The following is a 27,352-nucleotide window of genomic DNA, read 5'->3' as shown; positions in this document are numbered from 1 at the left end:
AACCTCATTGCGTTGTCAGTGAAGCCTCGGTGACCCCAAAGACTGCCAGCTAGAAGCGTCAAGGCCTGACCCGGAAGGAGTGGGCATGGAGAAGCAGGCAGGCTAGCCAGCACAAAATAGGTAGTTTAGGGTTAGTAGGTAGTACTGATCATGGTTTTGCAGGTATTGGGGGCGGGCAGGTGCTGGGTGTCTGCCAGTGTTCGTACATGGAGGGGCTACTTAAGAGTGGTGGCCCACTAGGGCTGGGCCCATAGGTAGTTTGGGGGGTGCCTCTCAAAGAGGCCTGTGCTAGGTAGTATTTTGGTTGTGCCCCGTGCACAACACTGGGACAGGGTTGAGGGTATCAACTGGGGTCTTCAGAGGCAGAGAGGGTCCCCAAGGTGAGCTTGAGTGGTCCCCTGGGAGCTAGAATGGGTGATAAAGTGGGTGGGATGGAGTGGGGACTGATTTCCTCTTTTTCTTTTTTCTTTCTTTCTTTTTTTTAACACTTTATTTCCCCCATTTTTTGTAATCAAAATCATTGAGTCTCTTAAAGACGCTTTTCCGACTGTCCTGTGCAGCCAGGGCCCCCGTGCCTGGCCCTTTTTATTCCTCTTCCTCCTCTTCCTCCTCCTCTTCCTCTTCCTCCTCCTCTTCAACCTTGTCAGCAGCCCCGGAGACTGAGGGCGCCGCCGCCGCGTCTTCAGGGGCCGCAGTGGGAACCTGGCTGTCGTCTTTATGCTCTTTCTTCCACTTCATGCGCCGGTTCTGGAACCAGATCTTGATCTGGCGCTCGGTGAGGCAGAGCGCGTGAGCGATCTCGATGCGGCGCCGCCGCGTCAGGTAGCGGTTGAAGTGGAATTCCTTCTCCAGCTCCAGCGTCTGGTAGCGTGTGTAGGTCTGACGTCCCCGCTTTCTATCGGGTCCTGAGGGCAGAAATTTGGACACATAGACAAACAGACAAGCAAACTGGGATGTGGACAGAAGAGTGCTTTAGTCAGGCTCGCTGCCCAAGAGCTTGTACCTTCCAACCTGCCCAGATCGAGGAGCAACCACCGCATCCCCCCCCCTCCGCCCCATCACCCCCCCCAATAAAGCTGACGGAGGAGAAGTGTGAGCACAAGACCCCGGTGCCAGACAAGCAAGCACGTCTGTGAAAAGCCTTAGAGCAGAATTCCAACTTTACAACCGGTCTTTCCAGCCGGCTACGTTTCCACAATGTCCTGCTTCCCCCTGACAAAGGGAAATTGTAAATATAGAGTGTGGCAAGTGGGAGACCCTGCACTTTTGCCATTCAAAGGCAAGCCTAGCCGCTCCCCAGCCTTGCTAGACAAGTGAGTGACCCTCCTCAGCAGCCCCATCCACAAGACCGTCCTATGCCCTTCCCTCCCTCTGCCACATTCCCTCCAGCACGGGACTGCAAATGGCCTCTGGGACACGGGTGGGTGAGGGATCCCGGAGGTCCTGGCTCTCTTTGCCTTTGAGAAAGAAAGCCAGTCCCGAAAGAAAAGGAGGGGGGGGGAGAGAGCTGGAGTCAAGAAAGGATAGAAAGAGAGAGGCCAGGGGAGAGAAAGGGAGAGGGAGAGGAAGAAGGGGGAGAGGAAGAGAGAGAGTGTGAGAATGAGAATAGAGGAGAAACTTATTGTAAAAAAAAAAAATTCCAAGGCAAATGGAGTTAAATAAATTTACGAGGATCGAACCCATTAATTGGGCCATAAAAAGTTTTATGGGCCTCATTTACATACAATGCTATGGGTCTCTCCACGCAATGGCGCCTCAGCTCTAATTAAAACCAGAAAGGCAGCGCCAGCGGGACTTGCGGGGCCGCCGGCTGGAAGCCGCGGGGCTGGGCTCTGTCAGTCCCCGCACCCCGCACCCGCACCCCCTCTCTTCCCGCACACCGACCCCGCGGGCCTCTACTTACGCCTACCTGAACTGCGCATCCAGGGGTAGATGCGGAAACTGGCCTCGGCCGGGCCGTGCAGCACGCCCTCGTCAGCCTTGTCGCAGGCGCCTTTGGCGAGGTCATTGCAGAGCCCAGGGATGTTTTGGTCGTAGGAGGCGCAGGGCAGGTTGTAGGCGTCGGCGCCCAGGCCATAGCCAGACGCGAATGGGTTCTGATAGAGGGGGCTGTTGACATTGTATAACCCCGGCACGGTAGAGGCGAAGGCGCCGGCGCCCGGCCCGTAGCCGCTTCTCTGCGAGTTGGGTGCAAAGGAGCAAGAAGTCGGCTCGGCATTTTGGAAGAGAGAAGCCCCCGCCGTATATTTGCTAAAAAGCGCGTTCACATAATACGAAGAACTCATAATTTTGACCTGTGATTTGTTGTCCGGCAGCTTTCAGTGTCGGTTTTACGAGGTAGCGTGATATATGATAACATTACACCCCCAGATTTACACCAAACCCCATTTTCTTTTGGACGGAGCTCGCCGCGGCACGTGACCGCCCACATGACCGCCTCCGCCAATCTCAGCAGCCCTCACAGGTGGTCTCGCGCCACGGGCCGGCGGGCGCCAGGAATGGAAGGGGAAGAGGCTCAAATACGCGGCCTGCGCCTGGCCCGGCCCGGGACGCCCGACGCAGTCAGACCTCTAGGCTACGCGAGAGCCCCATCCTGGTCGCCAAAATCTGACGGCAGGGTTCGCCTCCTACAACCTCATACCTATTCCAGAACCGCACATCCAGTATATGGATTCCCCCCTATCCTTGCCCTCCTTGCAGACCCAAGCCCCTGCAGGGTCTCTGAGACCTGTTGGCCCAAAGACGGTCTAGGGAGAAAGATCCGACTCTTTACCCACCTCTCTCTCCTCTCTCTAAGCAAGACAGCATTTAAGGCCGGATTTGATGCTCCACTGCAAACTCCACAGGCGCGGGCGTCTTCTCTAGCTGAGCAGCGAAAACCCTGCCACAAACTGGAACCATGTGGTTCGAATAAATTCAGTGTCTCACAGCTTCCTTTCTTTAATCGGCGGCGCACTGTTTATCTGTCCTAAAGGAAGCAGTGAAATATTTATCTATTAATGAGCCTCATTTGCCAACAGATTTATTAACATGGGATTCCCTTTCCTCCTGCCGGACACTGCCGCCTTTCAGTCTCTCCGCATTCGCTCCCGGGCACCTGGCTGGCCCGCAGCACCCCAATAGATGGCTCAACACCCCTGTTGTCCTTCTCACAACCCCCGGTTACCCCCTGGATCAAGGGAAACTGGGTCAATCCTCACGCAGCATGGAAGAAGCTTGGGTCTACAATTTTCTAAACACACCCTTTCTATTGGGAGGTCCCTGGCAGCTCCTCGGCCAAGCTGCCCCCTGAACTTCCACCTTGTGGGCCGGGGAAACCGTTTGAGAGGTGATTTAGAGAGAAGAAAGGAGATCTCAGGGCCTGGGTGCTGAAGCCCACTGTGGAAACCCCGTTCTTTAGGAGACAATAAAAGCAAATAAGGGAGCCCTTTCACGGATCCCGCGGCTTCGTCTTTCTAAGCACTGGTTCCCAGACAGTCTCATCCTCTCCCGAATAAGTCGCTCATCCTGGGGACTTACCTTGCTGGCCTTCAGCCCCCTGTGGCAGTGATATGCCAGATGGAAGGCTACCCCCCACCCCTATGGCCCAACGCTCTCTGGAGGATATTTTGGTGAATCCTTTCTCTAAATGCCTCATAAACTGCCTAGGCCATGCTGGAAGACTGGCCACCTTTTACTGCTCAGCTCGATTGCACATCATAAACCCGACTTCACAATGGAATTGCCCCGGAAATTCTCCTCTAAATTATAGAGTTTGGTTCCTGGTGTAGAAAGTGCTTTCTTATCACTTTCTGTGGGTTCAGGCTGTGTCCACCCACCCCACCCCAGTTCACCATACCCTCTCAGGGAGTCTTGGGAGGACAAAAGACAGAAAGATAGCTCAAATCCCGCTGGTAGGAAGCCCGGGGGCGCCCACCTAGTAAAGGGCTCTCAGGCTTTGGTGGAAAGAAGGGCAGGTGGGAGCAATGGGACCCCGAGGAGGCCATATCCGGGACCCCCTTTATGGTGGATCAGGATGGGAAACAGAGAGGATAAAACAAGAAGAAGAAGAAAATCGAAGTAACATTGTCTTCTAACAGAGAAATAAAATTTTTTTTTTAAAGCCAAAGAAAGATGAAGCAAAGAAGAAGAAGACTAGGAGATCAAAGAGGTGAAATTAGACGGCTTTAGACTAATAAATTGTTCCTGGGGTGACACAGAGCAAGGCGCAAAGTGAAAGACTAGGCAGGCCGAGGCAGTCTGTCTAGACTCAGACGAATGGAGCAGTCCAAAGCAACCATGTTTAACGTGGAATTTTCCTTTAGAAGGGGACTTGACAAGCAGAGTGCAGAACGATTTGAGGTAGCACAGGAAAAAAAAAAATCACACTCACATGTCTAGGGCGGCTGGCTGCTTTTGGCCAGGCAAGACCGAGAAGTCTCGGCAAGAGACTCTGTCCCCATTTGCCAAGGCCAAATAGGTTTCAAATTCTGCTGCTTTCAAGGCCTTGGCACTTCAGAGGCAAAGTCTTTCCTATGAGCCGGGTCAGGGGTCATAGAAAGCCTTCCCTTTCATTTTTTTGTTTGTTTTTTTTCTTTCTTGGTTCTCCTTTCCGTGGCTAGACTTTGAACAAAATCAAACTCTCAACAAAGGACTATTTTATTATATGGTCTCTGATCATTAGTTCCCTACTTATTTGACTTACTTGTTATAAGTGATAATTTTCACACACTATCTAACCCAGGCTCTGAAGAAGAGGCCTTATGGGCCAGTTTTTAACCTAAATATTTCTCACCGCTTTCCCAGAATTAGCTTTCAAACGCGCTGTCAGAATGTGTTTCCTCTGTTTCCTGTGGCCAAATAGACCTCGGTGTTTAAAATCTAGGTTTAGAATGTAAACCCAGCCCCTGGCAGAGAATAGCGCCTTCTAGATTGGTTCTGAGTTTTGGATCTTTAAATGTTTCTAATCTCCTCCCCTGTGAAGACTGCAGATTTTGGGCTTTGAGTCTGTCCTGGCTTGGACGCCGGGCACCAATTCCTGCCCGGGAGCAAATAAATAAGCTCAGTCCCTTGCCGGGCCTTGCCTTGGCTTGACAGGCTCTGAAAAGCCTCTCGGCAGCGAAGACCAAAGAGCACCTTGTCAAGTCGCCAGTCAGTCGGCCAAGGGCAAGGGAGGCTGGCGGCGGCGACGGCGTAGGCACTTCACCAGGCCTCTGAGGCCCTGGAAGCCTGCATCTACCTGGGGCCTCTGTGACCCGCGGAGGGGAAGGGCTGCCGCTAACCTGTGACTTCCATGGTTAGAAAAAATAGAGCTTTCTATTTGTGTCCACTGGTCAGCGATTTCGCCTGTTTGCAGTAACATAAATAACATAAATAGAGATTTCTGAGGATTAGGATAGGCAAGCACCAATCTCTCTGTGCTCTCTCTCCAGAAGCTACTAAACCCTTCCTTCAATCTGATGAAGTACAGGGAAGTAGCCTGTATTACACGTGGAAAGATGATGATGTGTGTCTGTACTACCCACGTGTATGGAGGAAGAGTTTTAAGAGGGCGTAGAAGGAAGAAGAAGAGGGAGAGGGAGAGGGAGGGAAGGAGAGAGAGAGAGAGAGAGAGAGAGAGAGAGAGAGAGAGACCCAGTGAGAGACCCAGGAGAGACGTCAGCCAAAATCGAGTCCCTAGTTTTACAGCGTGTTCAGCACGGAGATTCGAGTCATAAACATTTTGTGGGCTTGGCCGAGACTATTACGACCCAAATAAATGCACCGCACAGCCTGTGTGCACGGCGCTTCGAAGGGTTGGTTCTCTTGTTTGTTCTCGTGTTTTCTTTCTGAAACCGTCCTATACCAGGGGCCGATCCTCGGAAGCCGACCCGTTTGCTCTGGAGCTTGTCCCCCATGTAGCATTAAAAGTAGTCTGGGAGTGGACTGGATTTTTTTTTTTTTTTTTTGGTACCTAGCTTGCTTGGCTGGCAATGCCAGCGTAAGTAGTCTTGGCACTTCAATGCCAAAGGAACGCCCTGGCCAGAGAAACGAGATGGGCTTCAAGCACGTGAATGCCAATTCTGGGACCAGAGTGTAATTCTACCTGTTTGAAGGTATCATTTTTTTTTGAATAACCTAACAGTTCCTGGTCTATGTCCCGAGTTACCCCAACCTGGCCAAACTCCCGGCAGATCTACTACACAAGACAGCCACCAAGTGTGATTTCATAACCAATTTTTAGCCGCCTAATATTCAGACCAATTGAGTCCCTATGTCTCCTCTCTCTCTCTCTCTCTCTCTCTCTCTCTCTCTCTCTCTCTCTCTCTCTCTCTCTCTCTCTCTCTCTCTCTCTCTTACTGGTGCTGGCTCGCTAGGCCCAGTAACCGACCCTGGCGCAGTTTTCGGGGGGCCTCGAGGGTCGTGGGAACCCGTGGCCACAGGGTGCGTTCTCTGCTGGGTCATCTGGTCCTGGGGCCGTAGGTGTTCGTTCCCTTGTCTGTCCATCGTGAACGACAATCCCCGCGTGACTCGCTGCCCCTAGATCTCTGCTGTGATGAGGGTTGTGACCCTGGAATGGAACCAGTGCTCAGAGCTGCAGTCCCGCACCATCCGCACAGCTGCTGCCACGCAGCGCATCGGCCTCGGAATGGGGCCTGGGAGGAGCGAACGCCAACGGTCAGGCAAGCCCTTGCGCATGCTTGTGTCCCCTGGAGGCTTTCAAGCTGGCATGAACAGCAGGGAAAATATACGACTGCTGTTCAAGCAGATCCCATTCCAGAAAGGCTCGCTTCAAGTCGACATTTTAGGAGCTTCCTAGGTCGCGGCGGCGGGAGATGGCGGAGTGAGAGCCTCTTGCGTGGAGCCACACTGCCATCTCCTGGACTTTTCTTGGCACTGCAGCCGCAGCTGCTCTGGCCGGCGTGAACTTCGGCAAAGCCGGTGACCCCACCAGTGTCCCACTCCCATGGGTTCTGTCTCCCGGGATCCTCATGGAGCCGGAATCTACGCTGCACAGAGAGCAATGCCCATAAAAGAGGGCTGTTTCCGCAGTCTCTTTATCGGCAGCAGACAGAGCAAACAAATGAAAGGGTTTTGGTGGGATACCCTAATTGGAGCTGGACAGTTGTAAACTCATTAAGAGCCGAATTCCAGACAGTTCGCAGACCTTCCTTTATAGCACACCCTTACTGCCAGGCTTTGAAGTTCTTTCTGTCTGCAACAACAGAGGGCGTGCCAACCTGGCGGCGCATTGAGGGTGGGGGCTAAAGGGAAGCCCCATCCACCCGCATCCTGGTCCCCCTTTTCCGCATTAGGAGACAGTTTACATTGCAGAGAGGTGTTGGGGGGAGAGAGGGAAGAAAATGAGTTGCGGGTGTGGGCGGGGTGGGGGTGGGGTGAAGTGAGGCAGAATCCTTTGGTTATATCTAGAAGGCGCTTGGGCCTCCGAAGTTGTAGCCGGTCCCCCCACGCAGCCCTTTACACCCCATAAAGGGTAACAGCCCTCATTTTCTTTTATGGCGCTTCAGGGCTTGTCGGTTGCTAAGGCCTGCTTTTGTGGGGACTTAAGCTCCGGAGGTGGCTTAACGGTGTAGGATGCTGATTCCTACACCCCCCCCCCTTAACCCGCCCCGGGCTAAGTTGGCAGGACCCAGTGGGGCACAAGCGTGCAGCTTTTACACTCTCTAAAACCCCTGAATATTTGAAGGAGCCGCCTCATTGTGCGCATCTGGCTCCTGTTTGTCTCTTCGGGGCTTCCTTAGCAGGCCACAGGCCTTCAGCTCCTTGTCCTGCACCCCTCAACTCGACCACCCTACTTCCAAAGACCTCAGCTTTTTGTGTGTGAGTCCAGGTTTGTTGTTGTCGTTGTTGTTGTTTTTGTTTTGGTTTGTTTTTTTTTTTCACCAAAAATGAAAAAAAAAAGTGGTCTTTCCACTGCTGAGGATCGATGATGCCCAGTACTTCTGCTCAGCTCCTCAGATCCTTCTCTGAGGTCTTCTGGCAAAGAGACCCGAGCCCCTCTGTGGGTCTTTGTAGCTCTCTGCTCCTGCTTCTCACCGCAACCCGCTGAGTCGGGAGTGCTTAGGCCTGGCCCGACTAGCTACAGCAGGTCCCTGCTGGAGACAGAATGAAGGCTCTTTCCACTTCAGCTCAGCGCCCCACAACCACCCCACATATACCTAGAGAGAGAGAGAGAGAGAGAGAGAGAGAGAGAGAGAGAGAGAGAGAGAGAAAGAAGGCGCAAAAAGCAGACCCGCACAAAGTAAAAGAATCAATATATTTTATTTGGCAAAAGTTAAATATCTCAACACAACAATTTGGTCAGTAGGCCTTGAGGTAACTATTGCAAAATATACAGTGTATGTTCAGTCCGATGGAAACCCTAGATTCATCAAGGATACAAATCTACAGTAGCCCAATAGGGGTTTCATGTTGTATAATTTATTATCAATAAAATTAACTCCATTGCAGTAAGCACTCACTCCCCCCCCTAATTAAAACTAAGCGTAAACCATAGGTAGTAACCATCTGCATGTATGTATAGCTCCGAATTTCCTCACTTCTCCTCTGGTGCAAAAACAATATTCAAGCTTGTCTGACTATGAATATCTCTTTAATATAGAGAGTCTATCTATATACACGGAACAAGACTTGAGTCTAGAACCCAGAGTGACGAAGAAGAAGCCCACGTTTCAAAAGTAAATAAATCGTGAAGTCTATGCGTCCTGGAGAACTACCGCCCCTTCCTCTCCAAATTTGATTTCACTGGGAAATCCTCACAGCTAGTTTACAATCGCAGGTTAACAGTCTAGTCACACAGAAGCTATATTCCACTACAGAGCTATACTCTATGCAACCGCCTCCCTCCTCCATAAGCAACCTGAGTTCAAACTGAATTCTAGCTTCCACAATCACAATGGGTGCCTCACCCAGCACAGAAGTTTGAGTCACAAAACGTAATTACCACAATAAAACACAGTGTTCAAGTATTTTGGCAGAACGATCTGCCACACGAAGAGCAAATTAAATTAACTACAGAGACTAAAAATTATACAGCCCACCATCAACAATTGTGCATTATATAAAAAGGTAGTTTTTTTTCCCTTTTGCTTAAAGTCAGAAGCAGGTAGATTTTTTTTAAATATATATATATTTATATACACAAGCTAGCACATACAGCCATCAGCGCTAATGCCCTCCCTTGTGTGTGTGTGTGTGTGCGTGTGTGTGTGTGTGTGTGTGTGTGTGTGTGTGTGTTATACAAAATGGAAAGCTTACAATACCTCCTCCATTAAAGCCGCAGGCCTAGGAGCAGCCTAAGCAGGGACTGCCAGGGAGAGAGATGAGGCCTAGGATTTAGAGCCGCTTTGCGCGGGTGTTGGAGGCTGGAGTAGGGGGTGAGGAAGGAGAAGGAGATGGACAGTCCTTTCTATTACTTTCTAGATTGCTCTTTTTCAAATGAGCACCAAACGGCTCACTCGTCTTTTGCTCGGTCCTTGTTAATCTTCTTCATTTTCATCCTGCGGTTCTGGAACCAGATCTTGACCTGCCTCTCGGTGAGGTTGAGTAGCCGGGCCACCTCGTACCTACGGTCCCGAGTGAGGTACATGTTGAACAGAAACTCTTTCTCAAGTTCCAGCGTCTGGTGTTTTGTATAGGGGCATCGCTTCTTTCGTGTGGAGCGAGCGTGAAGCCAGTTGGCGGCCGGGTTATCTGCGGGCGAGGGGAGGGGAGAGAGACACTGGGTTTAGAAGGAGAAGCATGCCCGGCGGGTGTGAAGGAGCTTCTTGCGGGGGGGGGGGGGGCGGGGGCCTCTGGCCGAAGCGCACGGCGCCACTGACTTAGAGAAAACACAATGAAGCCCTGGCAGACAGACCCACCCAGGGTCACTTACAACAGCACCCTTCCCACATCCACCGTCCTCTACCCTCTTTCCCGTCCCCTGCTGCATATTGTGAAAGGGTGAAATTCGGACACCTTTTTTTTTTTTTTTTTTTTTGCCAGCGAAGAAAAGAGCAGGCTGCCCTGTGTTTCTGCGGCAAGATTAAATCCCTCCCCTCCCCCCAATCATATCAACTGTTTTTCCCTCCCGAACTCCCCTGAAACTGTCCCCACTCTTTATTTGACCTTCCCGGAAGGCCGTGGGAGCTACGCGGGAGGCAGGATGCCCCCGGACTTTTGATCACGTCTCCACTTTATTTGAATATATCTGGCAAAGGGACCCTCCTGGCTCCTTAGCCCGCAGCCTCATCTTGGGCAGGATTTATGCCGCCACCGGCCGAAAGCAAGAACTGGAAGGTATCGGCGGTTTCCCCCAAGTATCCCGGGTCAGATTGCCCGGCTGACGTTGCTGCAGCAGTCCGTGAACAATCTAGCTGCACAAAAGACTTCTCTGCGCTGCTTTCGAAGAACCGCCCAAAGTCTGTCTGTCCTGGGCCTGGGCAGCTTAGGAGAGGGCCGGTGGGTCTCGGCTCTACTCTCGGCGCCCGCCCCGCCCCCTCTTGCTGCAGCGTCCTCCTCCCCTTCCCCCAGTCGGCAGGGCCTGCTCCACACAGTTCTCTGGACTTGGGGCCCCTATCGGAGGTGTTCCAAACACCAACTTCTGCTTCTCGGCCCCAGATCCAGAGGAGAGGCTCTCATCGAGGACGAAGGCAGGCTCCAGAGAAAGCTGACACGCTGGTAGATCCTGGTGGCCGGCAAGGAGGCAACGGCCGGTTTGTAGGAAGGAGACACTTACTGGGGTCGATGGGGGGCTTGTCTCCGCCGCTCTCATTCTCGGCATTGTTTTCGGAGAAGGCGCCTTCGCTGGGTTGTTTTTCTCTATCAACTGGAGGAGAACCACAAGTATAGTCAGTCAGGGACAAAGTGTGAGTGTCAAGCGTGGGACAGTCACCCCTTCTGGCCGACAGCGGTTCAGGTTTAATGCCATAAGGCCGGCTGGAGGACAGGCCCGCGAAGGAGAGCGCACCGGGCGTGGGCTCCAGCCAGGAGCGCATGTACCTGCCGTCCGGCGCCGCCGCCGCCACGGGCGCCTGGGGGTGCACGTAGGGGTGGTGGTGGTGGTGATACACCGCAGCAGGCACCGCATTGGCGCCCGCCGCGTGCACCGGATTCCACGAGGCACCGAACACCGCCGCCTTGGACTGGAAGCTGCAAGGGCTGAAGTCGGGGTGTTCGGCCAGCGTTGCTGCCTGCCTTGGGGGTTGGCCCAGGGCCCCTGGAGCATAGCGTCCAGCGCCCAGCTCCTCGGCAGCGTCGGCGCCCAGCAGGAAGGAGTCCACATAGTAGTTGCCCAGGGCCCCGGTGGTGGCCATCTCAGTAGCCCGCGCCTGGCCGGCCCAGCCCGACCCGCCGAAATTATGAAACTGCAGATTTCATGTAACAACTTGGTGGCACCAGGGGGGGTGAAGTACAGTCACCTAATAAGTTGCCGGCGCCCGCGCCCCCATTGGCCACGCGCGTCACGTGTCCGCCCGGCAGAACAATAACGCGTAAATCACTCCGCACGCTATTAATGGCCCGGTGTTTTGCAGTCATAATTTTTATAGCAAAAGCCATATGTTTTTATGCAAAGGGATCGCGCCGCTCCACGATCTGGTTTGTTTTAATTGTGGCCAACGAAGATTAAAAGATCAAATCTGGCCTTGCCTCTGTGCTCTCCCTTGCCACCAACCCCCCCTCCCTTACACACACACACACACCAGACACACACACTTCTTAAGCGGACTATTTTATATCACAATTAATCACACCATCAGGAAGGCGCGGGTCCCGCGTGCGAGTGCGGCTAGCAGAGCCCCTCACATAAAATTAGACAATAATTGAAGCCATAAAAAAGCAGCCAAATCGCATTCTCACTCTACTGTATTTAAATCTATATTTATGATATTTCATAAGGAGTTATTGTTTCGGAAGCCACACAGGCTGGTGGAAAGTCAGGACCGACCAACAGATTCGTTTGCCTCTCGGTGGCTCCCTGTAAAAATTTACGAGAACTTGGAAAGGTTAAATTAGACTGTTGTGTTTGGTTGGTGAGCACCCTGTAAATAATCCTTGCAGTCCTCAGAGATGCGAGCTCCCCCCCCCCAAGGCCGGCCTCGAAAAGTCAAATACAAGGCTCTCTTCACCTCAAACAGAGCGGCCACCGCCCCTGTCCCGATGTACCATACATGGTACGACCACCTAAATTGGGCTACCGTGCCTTGCTAGACTGTAAAGCCAGGCGGGCGCTAGCACAGCACCCAAATAGCCCTTGCTCCACAAAGAAAAGCCCCACAGAAGAACTTCCAAGAAGGGATTTGCCAGCTACCCTCAGGCGTTTGGGGGAATTGATTGTGTCACAAGTTCGTCCCTGGCCCATGGTCTTTGAGCACAAGCGGATCAGAGAATTTTATTCCTCAGCCAGCGACCTGGCTCTCAGCTCCATCATCTGTAAGCCTAGTCACTTCCCCAGCCCCACGCTGGGAAATATCCTCAGTCAACATCAGTACCAGAGGAGCTAGTTCTGCTGTGGGGCAACCTGGCCTAAAAGAGGAGTGCTAGCACTTGAAGTGGTCATTCCTGGGCCCTGTGTGCGCCCTTCTGGGATCCTTCCCCTCTTTTTCCTTTCTTTCCTCCCATTCCTTTCCCACCCTTCTTCTCTTCCCTTCTCCTTCCTTCCTTCCTTCCCTCCCTTTTCCTTCCCTTCCTATCTCCAGCACCCCTGCCTTGATTATCCATGAAACAGAGCAACAGAAATCCGGAGAATTAAAATGAGGCGACTATAGCTCAAGTCCAGTGCTACAAATTAACCTAGGAAGAGCACTGGACATTGACTTTAATCTCATCCTTTGGCCAAATGGAGGATGTGATTTCTCGCCTCTTAGAATCTTGGGGGATGAGAGAAAGTAAAAAGGCCACAGCCACTGTTGTTAATTGGGGGGAGGGGGTGACCCCCGTCCCAATTCGGAACACAAAGCAACAACTCTTAGAAACTGTGTAATTAAATTCACGTGTGAATTCTGTGCCTTCTAGGAATATGTTTCTCATTACTTCACTTCGCTGTCTGCAAAACTGCTAGCCCGAGACACTTCCACCTTTCTTTTTGCTTTCTTTCTCACAAACAGTCCAAGTAAACACTGTCCGGCATTCTGACACGTTCTGCCCCCAAATATTGGGCTATGAAGCTCCTGGAATATACCTCTCCTTTGTGTGTCAGCAGGAAGAAAAAGTGGCCAACACCATGAACTGGACGTGGCCTCAGTTCCCCTCCCCCTTAATATTTTCCTTTCCCTGCAAAACCCTCCAAGTCACCCCCCCCCCCAACACAGCCCAAGGTGTGCTAAATATCCGGCAGTCCTCTGAAGTTCAGATTTTCATTTAAGCAATAACCCTGAAGTATAACTCTGCTCTTAATTTTAATTGTTTGTAAATGGCAGAGAATGCCTGGCTGCCTTTTTTTGTACCCAGAGAAAATGTGTATTATTATTATTATTATTATTATTATTATTATTATTATTATTATTATTATTATCATCATCATCATTCATAGTAGTAGTAATTAAAAATTGTTTGAAAAAAATCTTTAGTCTCTAAATAGGAAAATCACAAAATAAGGAATAGACGCTGAGTATTAAGCAGCTGTTTACTGGTGTCCAGTAATTCATAAAAGCAGATGTTGTTCTTGTGAACCCAGAAACTTGATGCTAAAGTATACAGGTTTTTATTTCTGCTTCCTTTGGACATGAAAGGGGTGGTATGTACACCTAGAAATAATATATCGGTATAATTACAAACCACCCCATCTCAGCTGAGAATCTTCCTAAAAACCTTAGTCTCTGAAATGAATCTAACACCCTGGTCCAGAACATGGCAGAGAAGAGTTGGAGGAAACCGGGTTCACTGGTCTTTCAGATAACAGGTTGTTGGACTGAACAATGAAAACAATTCCAGGGCATCAGCCTGAGCTGGGAAGAGAAACAGAGTTCTGTGGGCTCCGGGTAGTGCCCATGTTGCAAGGGGCAAAGAATGGCTTGTTTTCAGTTTTCTGTATTGAAAGGGTTAGGCTGGCTTTCTTAGATTACAGTTTGGAACCAGCACTCAAGTTTGTCCCCTCTTAGCTCTTGAATTTGGGGTTGTTTTCATTCATTTAAAATATATTGGAGCTGGGAAGGGTCCCCCTTCTGAAACGCTCAGCTGCACAAGGGAGGACGTGTCTACCATTTTCTGAATCTGATACCGCTGGCCAGGCAGCAAGCAGTCAAGCTTTGGCCCTGATGAGGCTCTTTCATCACGGTCAAAGGCCGAGTTAGGACCCAGAAAGCTGGTAGAGGCGGTCAGAGGGCTTCCGGATGGAGCTCTCTCAGTAGCCAGACTCCTCAGAACCCTGATTTGGGCTCCCGAACCAGTAGAGCTGACGAAAGGTTCCCTGTCCTCGTGTGGGCACACAAAGACGCAGCAGTGCCCATTCAGCGGAGCTCTCAGGCAGCCGAAAACGCAAGGCCGCCGCCATCCGGTCGTGATCATAACCGAGGCCTTGTCTACGCAGAGGCCCACCAGGCCAAAAACCAAGGACCTGAACAGCCACCCTTATGATCCCCTTCCTGGCACACTCAAACCTGTGCACCAAGAGAAAAATAAATAAATAAGAAAACCAAGCCTTCTCCAAGCCAGCTCTTTCCCCTCCGGAAGAACGATTTGGAAAGGAAACAGAGAGATAAGAGAATTGCACAGAAAGATGGAAGATGAAAGAAAAAGAAAGTAAGAAGCAGCGGAAAGGAAAAAGAAAGAGATAAGAAAGAAAGAAGGAAAGGCGACAGAAAATACGTAAAATATACAGCGGCGGCGACTCATGGGAGTAGATGGCGCCCTTGCAGAGGGAAGAGCAAACGACAAGGCCAGAATAGCAGCCCCGGATTGTCCTAACTCTCCTATCTCAGCCTGGGTTTCTACTGGCTAAGCACTTTGTTCTCTGCTCATAGAGGGATTACAGTGGTGGGCCTGTGTTCTAGCCTAGCCTTGCAGGAAGAGTGGCTGAGTCCCAGACAGGCGCGCGCATACAGTAACGAAAGCTCTGGCTGCAAGGGAGCGCCCCTGACCTTGAATGGCCCGGGGCCCAGAATTCTTACCACGCCCCTGGCGTCCGAGAATCAGCCGCCAACCTGACCGTACCTGCTCCGGCCAGGTGCGGGGCGGAGAGGGTGAGGCGGGCTGGATGGCACAGCGAGGAGGAAGACCCGAAGCTCCTCCTGCACTGGGAATCCGAGGTTGCCACCGCTGGCTTGGCAAGGTTAGGGCCTTGAGGGCCCGCCAGGCCACCCCGGTCCTGTCCAGGTACCTGGAGACGCTTTCAACTGAAGTAATGAAGGCAGTGTCGTGCTGTCGAGAGAAAGGTGGATCCCAACAACAGGAAACTACCTAAATCACCGACCAGTTCTGATGCTGCTGGCTCGGGGCTGCCTCGCCCCTCGCCGCCTCCGTTGCCGCCACCGTCGCCGCCAAGGAGATACCCCTGCTACCGCGCCCAGACCAGCCCTCCGCAACCTGCGCCAGACAGAACCCCAAACCCATGGTGGGTGGAAAGGGCTCCGGTCCCCGGAAAGGTACTCCTAGGAGAAGGGGGAAGAGTAAAAGGAGGGGGAGGGGACAAGAAAGGAGGGAGGAAAAAAGGAGGGGGGAACTAGAAGAGAGAGGAGGCCGAGAGGTGGGCGGCGGGTTCCCCAGATTCAGCAGCTTCGCGAACTAGAGCCGTGCAGGAGCCGCCCAGGACAACCGGAAAGTGCAGGGGACAGCACCAAGCCAGGCCCAGCGTCTGGCTGCGGCCTCTACGACTGGCTTTCGGCAGGCAGCCGCAGCCGCTCACTCTCCCCCCCTCTTCTCTCTCCTAGTCACCCGCCCGCTGAGGCGCGCGCTCCCGCGACCCTCCGCCCCCACCACCACAGTGTCGCCCCCCCCCTCCGGCGAGCAGGAAACGCGTGGCCTAGCGGAGGGCCGCCAGGTGGGGGAGGCCGGGCAGGGGGAGGGGGGGTGACCCTGGACAGCTCGGCCCTGGGTCCACTTAACCGCTGCCGCAGGCACTAGTGGTGCTCTGTGAGTGGGCTCTCCTCCGCGGATATCGGGCGTGGGGTCTTCTGAGACCTGGACACCCGCAGGAAAAACCGGCCTCTGCGAGCCTTTCCGGGGCTCCCGAAAGAAATCCTGTGTAGCTTCCTCTATCTATGCAGCTCTCCTCTCAACTGAAACCACTGGTCCAAGACAGCCACAATCCAGATATACTAGCAAGTCATAAAACTGAACAAAAGCCGACAAACCTTAAGGCACCAGGGCTATAGGGCCCAGACAAATTACGACCGTCTAGGTAATATTTAAATAGATGCCTAAAGTAATTGCAGGGGGCTCTCGGGCTAGCCCTCCTGTTGTAAAACTGGTGGACAGGATAAAGTGGAAGGTGAAGATAAGAAGTCAAAAAAGAGGTAAAATTAAAAAGCTTCATTCCACGGCTTTTATTCTATAAGAACATAAACATCATCTTTTTTTCCACGCACAGCAGCAATACAATATTAATTTATTCTGATTTAAGATTTGAAGTAAATAAAGCTAGAACTAACATTTATAATAACGATAGAATGCATTTGCTTAAACAAGATTGGCAATTTTTCATAATAATAGACATTTATACAGATTTGTATTTATAGTTTTTTTCTTTTCTGCACCTACAGGTTTGACCCTTTTATGCACGTACTTCACAGTATAAAGGAAACCAAACAACATCTCCCTTCTCTCGTTTTTTTATTTTTTTGCTTGCCCCAGCCCACCTAGGCGTCTCTGAATTTCAGAGAGCCTAAAAAGAAAGAAAGAAGGAAGGAAAGAAAGAAAGAAAGAAAAAAGAAAAAAGTGAATTAAAGCAAAGCAAAACAAAAACAAAAACCCCAACTCCATTAAATAGGGAGAATCGCGGTGTGCTTTTCATGTGGTACCATTTGGTAACAATTTCAATGGCAAAAATCCACTAATTCCACGTGTCTAAACAAACACGTTATTTACCAACAGCCAGGATATGGAAATTCAAAGGTAAATGAAGGGTTTTAATCAGGCAAGCAAGACCTTAGGCAAACGGGAAGAGAAGGCTCCTTCTATTGGCCATTTTTATTTTCATTTAAAGCTGGGAGATCTCATAGAGGAAGGAAAAATTAACTTTCTGATTATTATTATTTTTTCTTTCACTTTTTAACTAGCTAGGTCAAGCCCTTTGACTAACCTGCATGTCCACGCTTTGACACTCTGCTCTTGGCCAAGGAAGAAAAGAAGGAAAAAAAAAGAGAAATCAGGCCTGTACTCCCTGATTAAACCCAGCCCAGCACTCCAGGCTGGCGAACCCGGTGGCGGCTCCCTGCACCATTGACCTCAGGCCAGACACCTCAGCGCCGACAATGGGACCTAGGACTTCCGGCTAAGTTTACCCAGGGCTGGGCAGGAAACCAGATCCCGGTAGAGGAGTACTGGGGCCTTTTCTAGCAGTGGGTTCCCCCGGGGCAGCAAACCTAGCCCAGTCAAGACTTGACAGTGAAGACAATCTCAATCTCTATATAGAATTTTTAGCGATATGGCTTTTTCCCCCAGAAAGTAAACCAACACCAAGCAAACAGACAAAGAAACAAAAAGTCAGAACAAACCAGCCCTGCACAGACGAAACGGCCTGGGAGATGGCGAGTGTGAGAGGGAGAAATGGGGCTCCGGCACAGGTGCGAGTTCTGGGGCAGAGGCTGGAGGCAGAAGGAAGGGTACAGGCCGCTCTGGAAGCGAAAATACGGCGGCGGTTGCCTGGAAGTTTCATCAGGAAAAATTAAAGTTGGCTGTGAGCTCCCGGATTCGGTTTTCTCGGTTCATTTTCTTCAGTTTCATCCTGCGATTCTGAAACCAGATTTTCACTTGTCTGTCCGTGAGGTGGACGCTACGGCTGATCTCTAGGCGCCGCTCTCGAGTAAGGTACATGTTGAATAGAAATTCCTTCTCTAGCTCCAGCGTCTGGTGCTTAGTGTAGGGGCAGCGTTTCTTCCGGCCGCTCTTTGCTGTGAGCCAGTTGGCTGCATTTTCGCCTTTGGAATTGCCTGGAGTTTAAGAGAATACAGACGGGAAGGTTAAGTCGAGGCCACTCGAGGCTGTCCAAGGGGGTGTGTGTGTGAATTTCAGGCCTTTCCCATTAGAGGACCGCCCGAAGTCATAGAGAGAGGGTTATGGCCTCCTTTGACTTTCGGAGAACAAGAAACCCCTCCAAAAGGCATGACAAAATCGAGTGGGCCTCAAATCTACACCCGGTCCTCCCAATTTACATTTTCCTCTACTTTTTTTTCCAGGCACCTGTTTTAGCACCACTCCGCGGGGCGCTTACAGAATGAAAGGCCGGGGAAGGCAAGGCCGTACATCTTGAACTTAACGCCTTTCTCTGCCTCTCACTCACTGGCAGGGAAGCATTTCCTGCGGGAGGGGGGCAAGCTGGGAGTAAGAGATGCTTATTTGGATGAGAGGCTGGCAGCTTTCACTGCTTTACCCTGGCCTTCTAGATTGCCCTAGGCCGGAGGAGAAGGACATAGTTGGTCCAATAAAGAAGTCCCCAAAACCTGATTCTGAGGTCAAGGGCTGTTCCGCTCCTGTCTCCCCCCAAAAACTGGAGTGTGCTGCTGGGTAACACCGAATTCCAAGAGAAGGGAAATGGCCCCTCCTAGGTTTTCGGTTCAGAGCCCCAAACGTCCATGGAGGACGCTTTGCCTTTTCTTCCCCCTTGCAACAAGGGAGGATTCCCGCCCCTCCAGGAACTTTGAAAAAACGCATGGGGGATCGTAAACTCGAACTTCGCCGGTTAATGGGCTTATTTATTGGCGCTGGCGGCTGCTTATTTTGGATGCCTTACAAACATCCGTGCTATCTGCAGGCTAGCCACTTTCCCTCCCTGCCCCTCCCCCCACCCCCGCGTGGGCCGCGCTGAGCAGGCTGGGCTGGGGACCAGGGCTTTGGGGGGTACTCAGGGCCACAAGAAAGTGTATGCACAGAAGGGCTCCTCACCGGTGCCCTCACCCCCTCAAATCAGGGTGAGCTAGGGCCAACGCTGAGGACGTCTTGGTGTGCGGCACTAAGCCGGACATGGATTTTTTACTGCGTCCCCACGCCCAAATATTAAAAACAAGTTCAGAAGGTCAGCCTGTCTTCAGCTTGGGCCAAGGCCTGTGGCTGCCGCGCAGGCTTCTGGTCCTCTGTTCCTTGTAGGTCTGACTGTCTGCCCGTCTGACATGAGCCCTTGGTTGCGCTCTGCTTACCCAGGGAGTCCTTCTCCGGCGAGGCTTTACTGTTTTCGGAAGGGGCTGGGGACAGCTCCTCAGCTGCCGAGGATGACGCGTGCGCCTCCTCGTCGCCCTGCGAGCCCCCGCCGCCGCCACCGGCGCAAACCAGAGTGGGTGGTGGCGTGGAGTCAAGGACTCGTTCCTTCCCGGCTGCCTCGGCCGAGCTGGAAGCCAATGCGGGCGGTGGGTCGAAGCCGCGCCCCGGGGGCTGCGCAGGAAAAGGACTAGCGAGCTGCTGCGTGCCACCGCCGCCGCCACCACCGCCGCCGCCGCCAGTGCCGAAGCCCTTGGCCGTGCCGTAGGCCTGAGACAGGCGGAAGTAGCCCGGCACTGGTACTCCGCTGGAGGCGCCTAGGGCGCAGCCGTCGGGTGGCGGGCCCCGCGGAAAAGGGGCCAGATCGGCGGCGGCCGAGCCTTTGGGGCATTTGTCTGCAGAATCGTAGAGACAGTAGGAGCTCTCTTCTTTGATGTTCTGCGCAAAAGAACACGAAGTGGCCTGTGGCGGGGGCTGAGGCGGCTGTGGCGGGGGCGGCTGCTGCTGCTGGGGCTGGGGCTGCGGTGGCGGCGGACCGTCGGGCGGTTCCATCCGGCAGGAGCGCGGTGCGTCCAGCCACAGGTCTAGGGGCGCGGGCGCGTAGCCATGCGTTCCGGGACCCAGGCCCCCGCTGCCACCACCGCCACCGCCGCTGGGCGACGGTGCCTCATTGCGCTTGCTGCCCAGCGTGGGGAAGAGCCCGCAGCTCTGCAGCCCGTAGGGTAGGTCGCTGGCTGGCGGCAGGTAAACCCCGCCGTGGGCGTAGTAGCCGCCTCCACCGCTCCCGGCGCTACCGCCACCGCCACCCGCCTCGCCTCTGCCGGAGCTGATGAGCGAGTCAACCAAAAAAGAGTTCGCGGCAGGGCTCTCCGAGCATGACATTGTTGTGGGATAATTTGGCGAAGGGAGCAGATAGCCCTTTCTGGCTGACATTTCTTGTGCAAAACATGCTGAATACGATTAGCAATCCCCCCGCACCGCGGCGGGCGCCTGCAGCCAATCCCAAGCCAGAGTTTCCCCGCGACCACTCCCAGTTTGGTTTCGTAGGCGCGGGGCCGCTCTCTGAGGGCGCCCTCCGAGCCCGCGATTGATATAAATATGTAATCTGTATTGATGGGCCAGAAGACGCACGCCTGACACCTATGGCCCGAAGGCCGGAACTGTGGGGGCTACCTCAAAGTGGCGGTCAGGGGGACCTGGCTCTTGAGTCTGTACCCTTCCCCCCCATACAAGGGTCTATTTAGGAGCGCCATTGGGCCCTGTGCTGTTAACAAGTGGGGTGTTTATGATGCGCACCCCAGCTGTCCTCGGGTGCTCCCATGTCTGCTGTGGGGTGGCCATGAGTCCCCATAGCCCCTTGATCATTTAAGCGGGCTCAGACGCAGTCTAGCTGGTCTGTTTATTTCTGGAGCCGGAGCTGGTCCCAGTTCTTAACTTTGGCTTCCCAAAGTGGCTGACCAGGCCCTAAGGCTGTCAAGACCCTCAGAGTGTCCAGGACCCACAATGAACTGGAAACTGGCTAGTGCCACATCCAGCATCTCAAAAAGAATATCACTGCCTGGTTCCTCAGTCCGCACCACTTTTACTGCATCCTTTGGCCAGTCAAGATTTTTTTTCTCACTCACTGTGCTCAATAGGCTCACGCTCTCTACTTCTGGCATCCAATTTTGCACAATTGGCTTGGTGAGGTGAAAAGCAGTGGACTGGCAACCCTGGCAAATCCTCTTGAGGAGACCCCAAGCTCACTTCCGTTAGAGGATTAGGGTATCGGGGGGCCTTGGGTCTCTGGTCATTCTACGCTGGAAGAACTGGGAGTTTGGGGCTGGAGGGGGTGGTGGTGATCTTGGGAGAATGTGCCCAGCGAACACCTCTGCCACCCTATTTCTTCTCTGACTCTCCTTTTAGCCTTAGCATCCCTCCGCTGCCGGAGGTTATAACAAAAACCCGTCCCTGCACTCTTGCCTTGCTGTACCTACCCCCGCCCGCAAAGACGTGGTTGGGGCAGCTGTTGTTCCAGCCCTTTTGGAGTGTACAATGTGCACATTTTAACAAGGTGGTGATGAGGAAATCCGTTCCCTGGAAGGCTGAGCTGGGTCTGGGCCCTAATATAAGAGACTGCAAAGGCCAGGTGCCTTGCTTAGCAGACACTGGGTTCTACTCTGGGGAGCTCTCTTATGCAATTGCAAGTGGCCAGCCCGGGGCATGCTAACCTGCAAGGATGGGCCTCATATCAAGCTCAGGAAATGTGACCTTTTCCGGCAGGTTCCAGAGGTGCTCGTGCAGTTGATGCTTTGGCTCTGACCTACGAGTTACAACGTCTCCAGGATGCCCCAGGCCTGCCAGCTCCAGTTGGAACTGGAGAGGTGCTGACCGCCCAGATCCCAGGAACTATAGTTGTTTAGGGCCTCTGCAAATGTGAGGGGAAGACTCTTGTTTTTCACATGTCACATTCTGGTTCCTCCCAGAATGAATCTCGGACAAAGACAACCCTGAGAGTGAAAGTACATAGGAGAGCTGGCTAGGTAAAGGCCAGGCTCTGGCTTCTGAGATCCAAGAAAACTGCAGTTGGCTGCAGCTGCTTGGCTAGCCGTGTCCAGGAGGCCATGCCTCTGTTAGCACTAGCGAGGCATCCCTGCCAATTCAACCTCTGTCTCTTGAGGGGGCTGTCTGGGAGTATCTAAGCATCTAAATGAAAAAGAAAGGGATGGAGAGAGAGAAAGGCTGGGCAGAAGAGGAAGAAGAAGGAGAAAGGAGAGTGAGAGAGAAAAATATCAACACAGATGAGCATCAATTCTCTCCAACCCTGATTTTCAATCTGCAGCAGCCACTTTCTTAGGTAAAAAGCTGAGTCTGTGTGAGAGACATCACTAACTATCTGATTTGCTTCTGTACCCAAAGCCAAGGTAAATTTTTCACTTGCCTAGGCCTTAGAGAGCAGAGAGCCAGAATGCTACAAAGCTTCAGAGCACTGCAGCCTATAACCCTGCCTTAACCTTCCAGGGTGTGCTTGGTCCTTGCTCTTTTCACCAGATAGGTGGAACTCTTGTATTCAACAGGGCCACCTGGAAATGCCCTGCAGCTGGGGCTGGCTGCCTGGAAAAAAAAAGGCACTTTGCCTTTTTCTGATACCTCTCTGGAAAGCTGTTATATGGGGAAGTAGGTCCCAAGAGCTCTGAACATTCTGAGGAAAAGGAGCCCTGTGAGGCCAGGAGGCTTGTGAGCCAGGATTCAGATCTGTCCCTGTCTGGATCTCATGCTCAAAGGAGTTCCCCTGGCTGAGATGTTTTTTGTTTGTTTGCTTGCTTGCTTGCTTTTGTTTTTTGTTTGGTTTGGTTTGGGGTGTGTGTGTGTGTGTGTGTGTGTGTGTGTGTGTGTGTGTGTGTGTGTGTTGAGGGCCAGTGGTCACTGGAGATTGAGTGTGCTTGCAATAGCAGAGGCTACAAGAACAAAGTGAAAGGTAGTGATAGAGACAGCATCTTTCCTAACCTTCTAGGTTTTTAGGAACTGCTGTGAGGAATCCAATTATCTTGTGGGGAAAAAACCCCACATCTGGGCATTCCTATGATTTGACCCATCCTTTCAAAGAGTTCCCCCCACCCCCACCCCCTTAAAAATTTTTTTCTTCAAATTCCTAGAGCATCCAGGACTCTCCTGGGACTCAGCAGCCCCCTGGCTATTTGTCTGGTAAAGCAAGCCTGGTGCCCAACTGCAAGCCACTTAGGCTAGTCCTAGCCAAGGGCTTGCAGGATAGCCAAACGGATTTTCTAGGCTGGATGGGATCCAGAAGCCTGCACTTGCTGACCAAGGTTAAAAAACACAGCTTCGGTACCGCATACACTGCAAAGGCCATCTCTGCCAAAGACTGGATGAATTAGATTGCTTGCTAGCTGCCTCACAGACTATAGCATTGACACTTGTATCTTCATCCACCTTTGTGGAGAGCAATTATGCTGTTCTCCACACTCCCTTTGCAAGAAATAGAACGGGAGTGTTTCATTTGAGCTTTTTCTTTCCTTGTTTAAGTATGGAAGTCTTTATGGCAACCCCTTTCTGACTAGGGACCCAGAGACTTGCTGAACAAGGGAACAGCTGGACAGCCTAACATGGAGCACTGGTATCCAGCAGACCAGCCTGATGCAGTTGTCTCATAGTAAATACAGTGACTCAGAAGCTCAAGTTAATGGGGTTGGAGGGTTGAGTGCCTGCTCGGCTTTCTTGGTCTGGAGCGCCAGGCATCCGGCAACCACCCTGTAGTCTCCCTAGACTACAACCATGAGGTGTTAGCCTCCCCAATAAAAATATCCTATTTGTTGAGCGCTTTGGCTTTAGGGGGACTCGCTTGCCCCAAAAGTTTAAGTCTAGCAATTCCCCTTTCTCTTCTCCTTTGCCCTTCCTTTCAGCTGCCGAATTTCCTTTTCTTTTTTTAGATGCCTTTGACCTAAAACCCTTGGTGCCTGCTGCCTTTAACTAGGCTCATGCAGCAATCGCACTGCTGCTGCCACTGCCAGAGTCTGTTTGTTCGGAAGTAAATATTGCCGGTTTCTGCCTGGCGATAACATCCATTCTCTGCATGGCGCCACAAGAAATGCCAGGTACAAGAATCAAGAAAGTTTGAGTAATTCCTTGCATTTTCCTGAGCATGCCCTTGGAAGCCCCCAAATACATTCATAATATGAAAATAAGTTGAATTTTTCACTAGGACAAAATAAACAGCAAACAAACAAACAAACAAAAATCTAGTTCCTCAGATTGAAATACAAATCACTTTCTCGACAGAGACCATTCTCAATGTTTTTTGGGTTTCAAATTATCCAGAGGGCTGTAGGGCTGCGTCGCAGCTTCATGAAGAAAAATTAATACAGCTTCAACATGTCCTGCACTAGCAAAATTTAGGAAATATTCCCACTCATATATTTATGAAACACTGCAATTTTCATAAGTGACACTATTTTCTTGTTCTCCTTTGAGAACGTGCACATTTCCAGTGATAGTTAATATGTGGGCCTTTTGTTTCTTTCTTTCTTTTGTTTCTTTCTTTCTTTTTTTTTAAAACAAGGTTCAATCTATCCTCAGCTTGAAATATTTTTCTATTTTTTTCCTCTAAATTGAACTGGCCCTCGACCTTTAATGGGGGAAGGATTGAGCCCTTTTGTCACTAATCTTGAAGTACCAGTGTTCTTAGTTTTGTAGGTAAGAAACTAACTGGTTCTGGCCTTAACCCTGGAAGGTGGGAAATGTTAGGGGGGTCCTGTTGTCTGCAGTTCACAGCCCTTGTTTCTGCTCAGGGTTGCTGCTTCTCTGGCATAGCTTGGGAGCCCATGCCTAACAAAACTGGTAATTCATTAGCACAAATTTTGCTCACACACTCGTGAACATGGGAAGTACCTAATTGTTCTGGAATTCTTACTCATCCATGGCACTGTATATATGGGGGACAGAAGGAAACTATTTCGAGAAACAAACGAAAAGATACTAAAATAAAATTTTAAATATGGGAGAAACAGAAGATTTAAATCTGGCCTTTGCACTGTAAGCACTTTTGGTTATTTAAAATGTGTTTCATAAATATAAGGAGCCAGACCTAATCCTCATGCTGTTTAAACAAATATACCTATATTTATCAACGTATTTTTTTTTGCACAATTTGCAAAATACGCAATAAAAACGTTTCTCGTTTTTAACGGCTAGGAAATTGTGTTGGAAAACGCCAGCCAGGGCTATGACACCACATTCCAAATACGCACCACGGGGCTGTCTCCAATATCCTCAGAAAAACCAAATGCGACTTCTTTGAATGGCCTTTTTTTTTTTTCAACAAAGCTTTGTGATAGCCTGCTAGGCCGACTTCTAGGCTGCACCTACCAGAAAAATCAGTAACCTCTGGAGCGCTGCCCCCTGGAAGAAACTCACTCCAACCACCACAGATACAGACCTCTCTATTGTTTCCACGCAGAAACTTTGTTTTCCCTCGTCTCCCATCTTTTTCCTGCCCCGATAGCCCTAATGCCAGCACAGCTGAGTCCCCTTCGCCAGGCTTCGGACCATACCTAACTCGTTCAGATAGGAATATTTCAGCAAAATCAGAGAGAAACTTAGGTGAAATGCTGGCACTCGGAGCTAAAACCGACAACTTTTCCTCTTAGGCCTCCCACTGTTTTCCAACCATAGAGAGCCATGGGGAGGCGGCAGGGGTCGGGGGTGGCAAAGGGGCATCACGCAAGAAACTCAAGCTTTGTTTAGGCATCAGTACGTCCCCTCACCTACCTCTACGACAGTGAAATTGATAAACTTGTGGCCGCTTACCTTGACTCATTTCTGAAATCCCTGCCAAGGGGCAGCAGCTTCTCCACGCCGCGATGAGAAGAGGCCTAGCGATGGCGCTTTGCCTTAAGTTACAATTTCAATCACTTCTTAGCGCGAGCTCCCCTCCTTTTTTTTTTTTTTAATACGAAGGGGACCAGGACAAGTGAAATAACGTACCGTGCTGCTCTTAGTATCAGAAGCGAACAAAGGCCAAGAATCTCGCTGGGGTTCCAGTCTCCCTGGCGGCTTTGACATTGATCGGAAGTGCGCCATCTCGTGGCGACTGTAGGCCTAGCCGAGGCTGGAGATCCAGGGGCAGCCCAGAAAAGGAAGCTGGCTCCGGGCACAGAAAGAGCGAGAGAATGTGCCCAACCCGCTGCTATTGAGATCTCATTTTTACATCTAAGAAATTGCTGCAAAACCCCAGCCGGGTTTATAGCGGCGCATTCCAAATATGCAAATTGGCCGGCCCGGGACGGGTTTACGACCACATTGTCACAGCCATCGGAGGATGGGCTTTTATAGGGCTCAGAAATCAAACCCGCGCCGCCCGCCGCCCGCCTGGAAGCAGTTCTCCTGGCTAGACTCTCTCTAGCAACTTGAGAGACTTTCGTTAATCTTTAACCATCCCAAAGGAAGTCTTTTCCTAAACCGGGCTTCCCTGCCCGCCCCCTTTAGCCCCCAGGAGGGCCCTTGTTCTTCTCAGTGTGTCCATCAACCTAGACATTCGTCTAGAGGTCCCGTCTCTCTCCCCTTTCAGCTAGCTTTCCCCACCCCCGTCGCGCCACTTAGACAAACACACAAACAAATAAACAGAACAGGGTCTGGAGTCGAAGGCCTAAGGCCTCTTTGCTGCTTTGGCTCTGCCTGGGTGGCTGAAAAGAGGGTGGGGTGGGCAACAAAAGGCTCTGTCCCTTCCGCCCTGCCCCTCAAGGTTATGGGTGATGTCCAAATTTAAGGCAGAAGTTCAAAGACAGCAAACAAAGAGCAAGCCCACATCTCTCTTTGCCCAAGGGAACAGCGAGGGAGGTGGTGGGGAGGCACACTTTGAGGCAGCTCTGCCTTGGTAACCCAGAGTCTTGTTTCTCTTGTTGAAAGGACCCACAGTGCACACCCAAAGGGCTTCTTTCGGTCCTGAGGGGAGTAAGGTTAGCCTGGGCTAGGCCATTCGTTATTGCAGCGCCCCCCCCCCCCCCGCCTTCCCCAGGGCTGAGGTCAGATGGAGGTAGAGAAGTCTCACACACTAGGCCCTGACATATCCCATCCCTAATATGATGCTTTCCACAAGGACATATAGCCTCGGCTTCCTATGCTTAGCCTCTGTTGTAGCTCAGTCCTAATTCTATCACCTCCATGCACACCTCTCAGAGGCCTGGTAACTCACCCGTGTTTTGCTAGTAAAAGGATGCTAGCTGAGGGGAGACATTTGGCAGGAAAAGGCAAACCGGAAGAGAAATGTGACACTAGGACCCAACACTCAAATTTCTATCTGTTTTATTTTTCGTGTGTTCTACTGTTTGTGTCCTTGTTAAGACACATGAGAAATGTATGGTGGGTAAGAACTGGCTGAAGGCACTCCTTACAGAGCCACCAGGGAGTTCTTAGCACAGGAGGCGGAAGAAATATCCTTGGAGAGCACCCGGCTCCTCAGAGGATGTTCTTAGGTCTTAGTAGGCTGGCTTCCAGCATGCCAACCCTTTCCAAGTGTTACAATATTGTAGGATATTAAAAAGACCATCCCCAG

General features: G+C 51.5%; 3 protein-coding genes across 9 annotated transcripts; all 3 read right to left on the bottom strand.

The window, feature by feature from the left end:
• Positions 1–454: 454 nt before the first annotated feature.
• Positions 455–6,678, bottom strand: HOXA7 (homeobox A7). 3 transcript variants are annotated; one of them, XM_084786108.1, is made up of 3 exons: positions 6,568–6,678; positions 1,910–2,177; positions 455–905 (listed from the first exon to the last, which is right to left on the bottom strand). In XM_084786108.1, exons 1-3 carry the CDS (start codon positions 6,655–6,657, stop codon positions 586–588), a joined length of 678 nt encoding a protein of 225 aa, XP_084642234.1. In that variant the 5' UTR covers positions 6,658–6,678; the 3' UTR covers positions 455–585. The 3 variants fall into 3 exon arrangements, with proteins under 3 accessions (XP_084642234.1, XP_084642233.1, XP_084642232.1); XM_084786107.1 differs by lacking the exon at positions 6,568–6,678 and adding an exon at positions 2,778–2,953; XM_084786106.1 differs by lacking the exon at positions 6,568–6,678 and having other exon boundaries at positions 1,910–2,444.
• Positions 6,679–8,222: 1,544 nt separating this feature from the next.
• HOXA9 (homeobox A9) lies at positions 8,223–11,422 on the bottom strand. 2 transcript variants are annotated; one of them, XM_084786104.1, is made up of 3 exons: positions 10,960–11,377; positions 10,697–10,786; positions 8,223–9,672 (listed from the first exon to the last, which is right to left on the bottom strand). In XM_084786104.1, the coding sequence occupies exons 1-3, from the start codon at positions 11,240–11,242 to the stop codon at positions 9,434–9,436; spliced, it is 612 nt and encodes a 203-aa protein (XP_084642230.1). In that variant the 5' UTR covers positions 11,243–11,377; the 3' UTR covers positions 8,223–9,433. The 2 variants fall into 2 exon arrangements, with proteins under 2 accessions (XP_084642230.1, XP_084642229.1); XM_084786103.1 differs by having other exon boundaries at positions 10,697–11,422.
• A 5,002-nt stretch (positions 11,423–16,424) lies between these two features.
• HOXA10 (homeobox A10) lies at positions 16,425–26,332 on the bottom strand. Of its 4 annotated transcripts, none has more exons than XM_084786089.1 (2): positions 25,609–26,181; positions 16,425–18,044 (listed from the first exon to the last, which is right to left on the bottom strand). In XM_084786089.1, the coding sequence occupies exons 1-2, from the start codon at positions 25,616–25,618 to the stop codon at positions 17,770–17,772; spliced, it is 285 nt and encodes a 94-aa protein (XP_084642215.1). In that variant the 5' UTR covers positions 25,619–26,181; the 3' UTR covers positions 16,425–17,769. The 4 variants fall into 4 exon arrangements, 3 of the variants coding, with proteins under 3 accessions (XP_084642215.1, XP_084642213.1, XP_084642214.1); XM_084786087.1 differs by lacking the exon at positions 25,609–26,181 and adding an exon at positions 19,248–23,884; XM_084786088.1 differs by lacking the exon at positions 25,609–26,181 and adding an exon at positions 18,555–19,187.
• Positions 26,333–27,352: the final 1,020 nt, after the last annotated feature.

Source organism: Acomys minous, assembly GCF_964271855.1.
Source record: "Acomys minous genome assembly, chromosome: 6".
NCBI lineage: Eukaryota > Metazoa > Chordata > Mammalia > Rodentia > Muridae > Acomys > Acomys minous.
Note: the sequence above shows the minus strand (reverse complement) of the source record. Positions and strands in the feature narration are given on the sequence as shown.

Coding starts and splice junctions, on each gene's coding strand:
- HOXA7 (XM_084786106.1), bottom strand. CDS start 2,285: ATGAGTTCTTCGTATTATGTGAACGCGCTTTTTAGCAAATATACGGCG. Junction 906..1,909: donor CCCCTGGATGCGCAGTTCAG/GTAGGCGTAAGT, acceptor TTCTGCCCTCAG/GACCCGATAGAAAGCGGGGA.
- HOXA9 (XM_084786103.1), bottom strand. CDS start 11,273: ATGGCCACCACCGGGGCCCTGGGCAACTACTATGTGGACTCCTTCCTG. Junction 9,673..10,696: donor CAAGCCCCCCATCGACCCCA/GTAAGTGTCTCC, acceptor CCTCGCCCGCAG/ATAACCCGGCCGCCAACTGG.
- HOXA10 (XM_084786087.1), bottom strand. CDS start 20,238: ATGTCAGCCAGAAAGGGCTATCTGCTCCCTTCGCCAAATTATCCCACA. Junction 18,045..19,247: donor GCCGGAGAAGGACTCCCTGG/GTAAGCAGAGCG, acceptor CTTAAACTCCAG/GCAATTCCAAAGGCGAAAAT.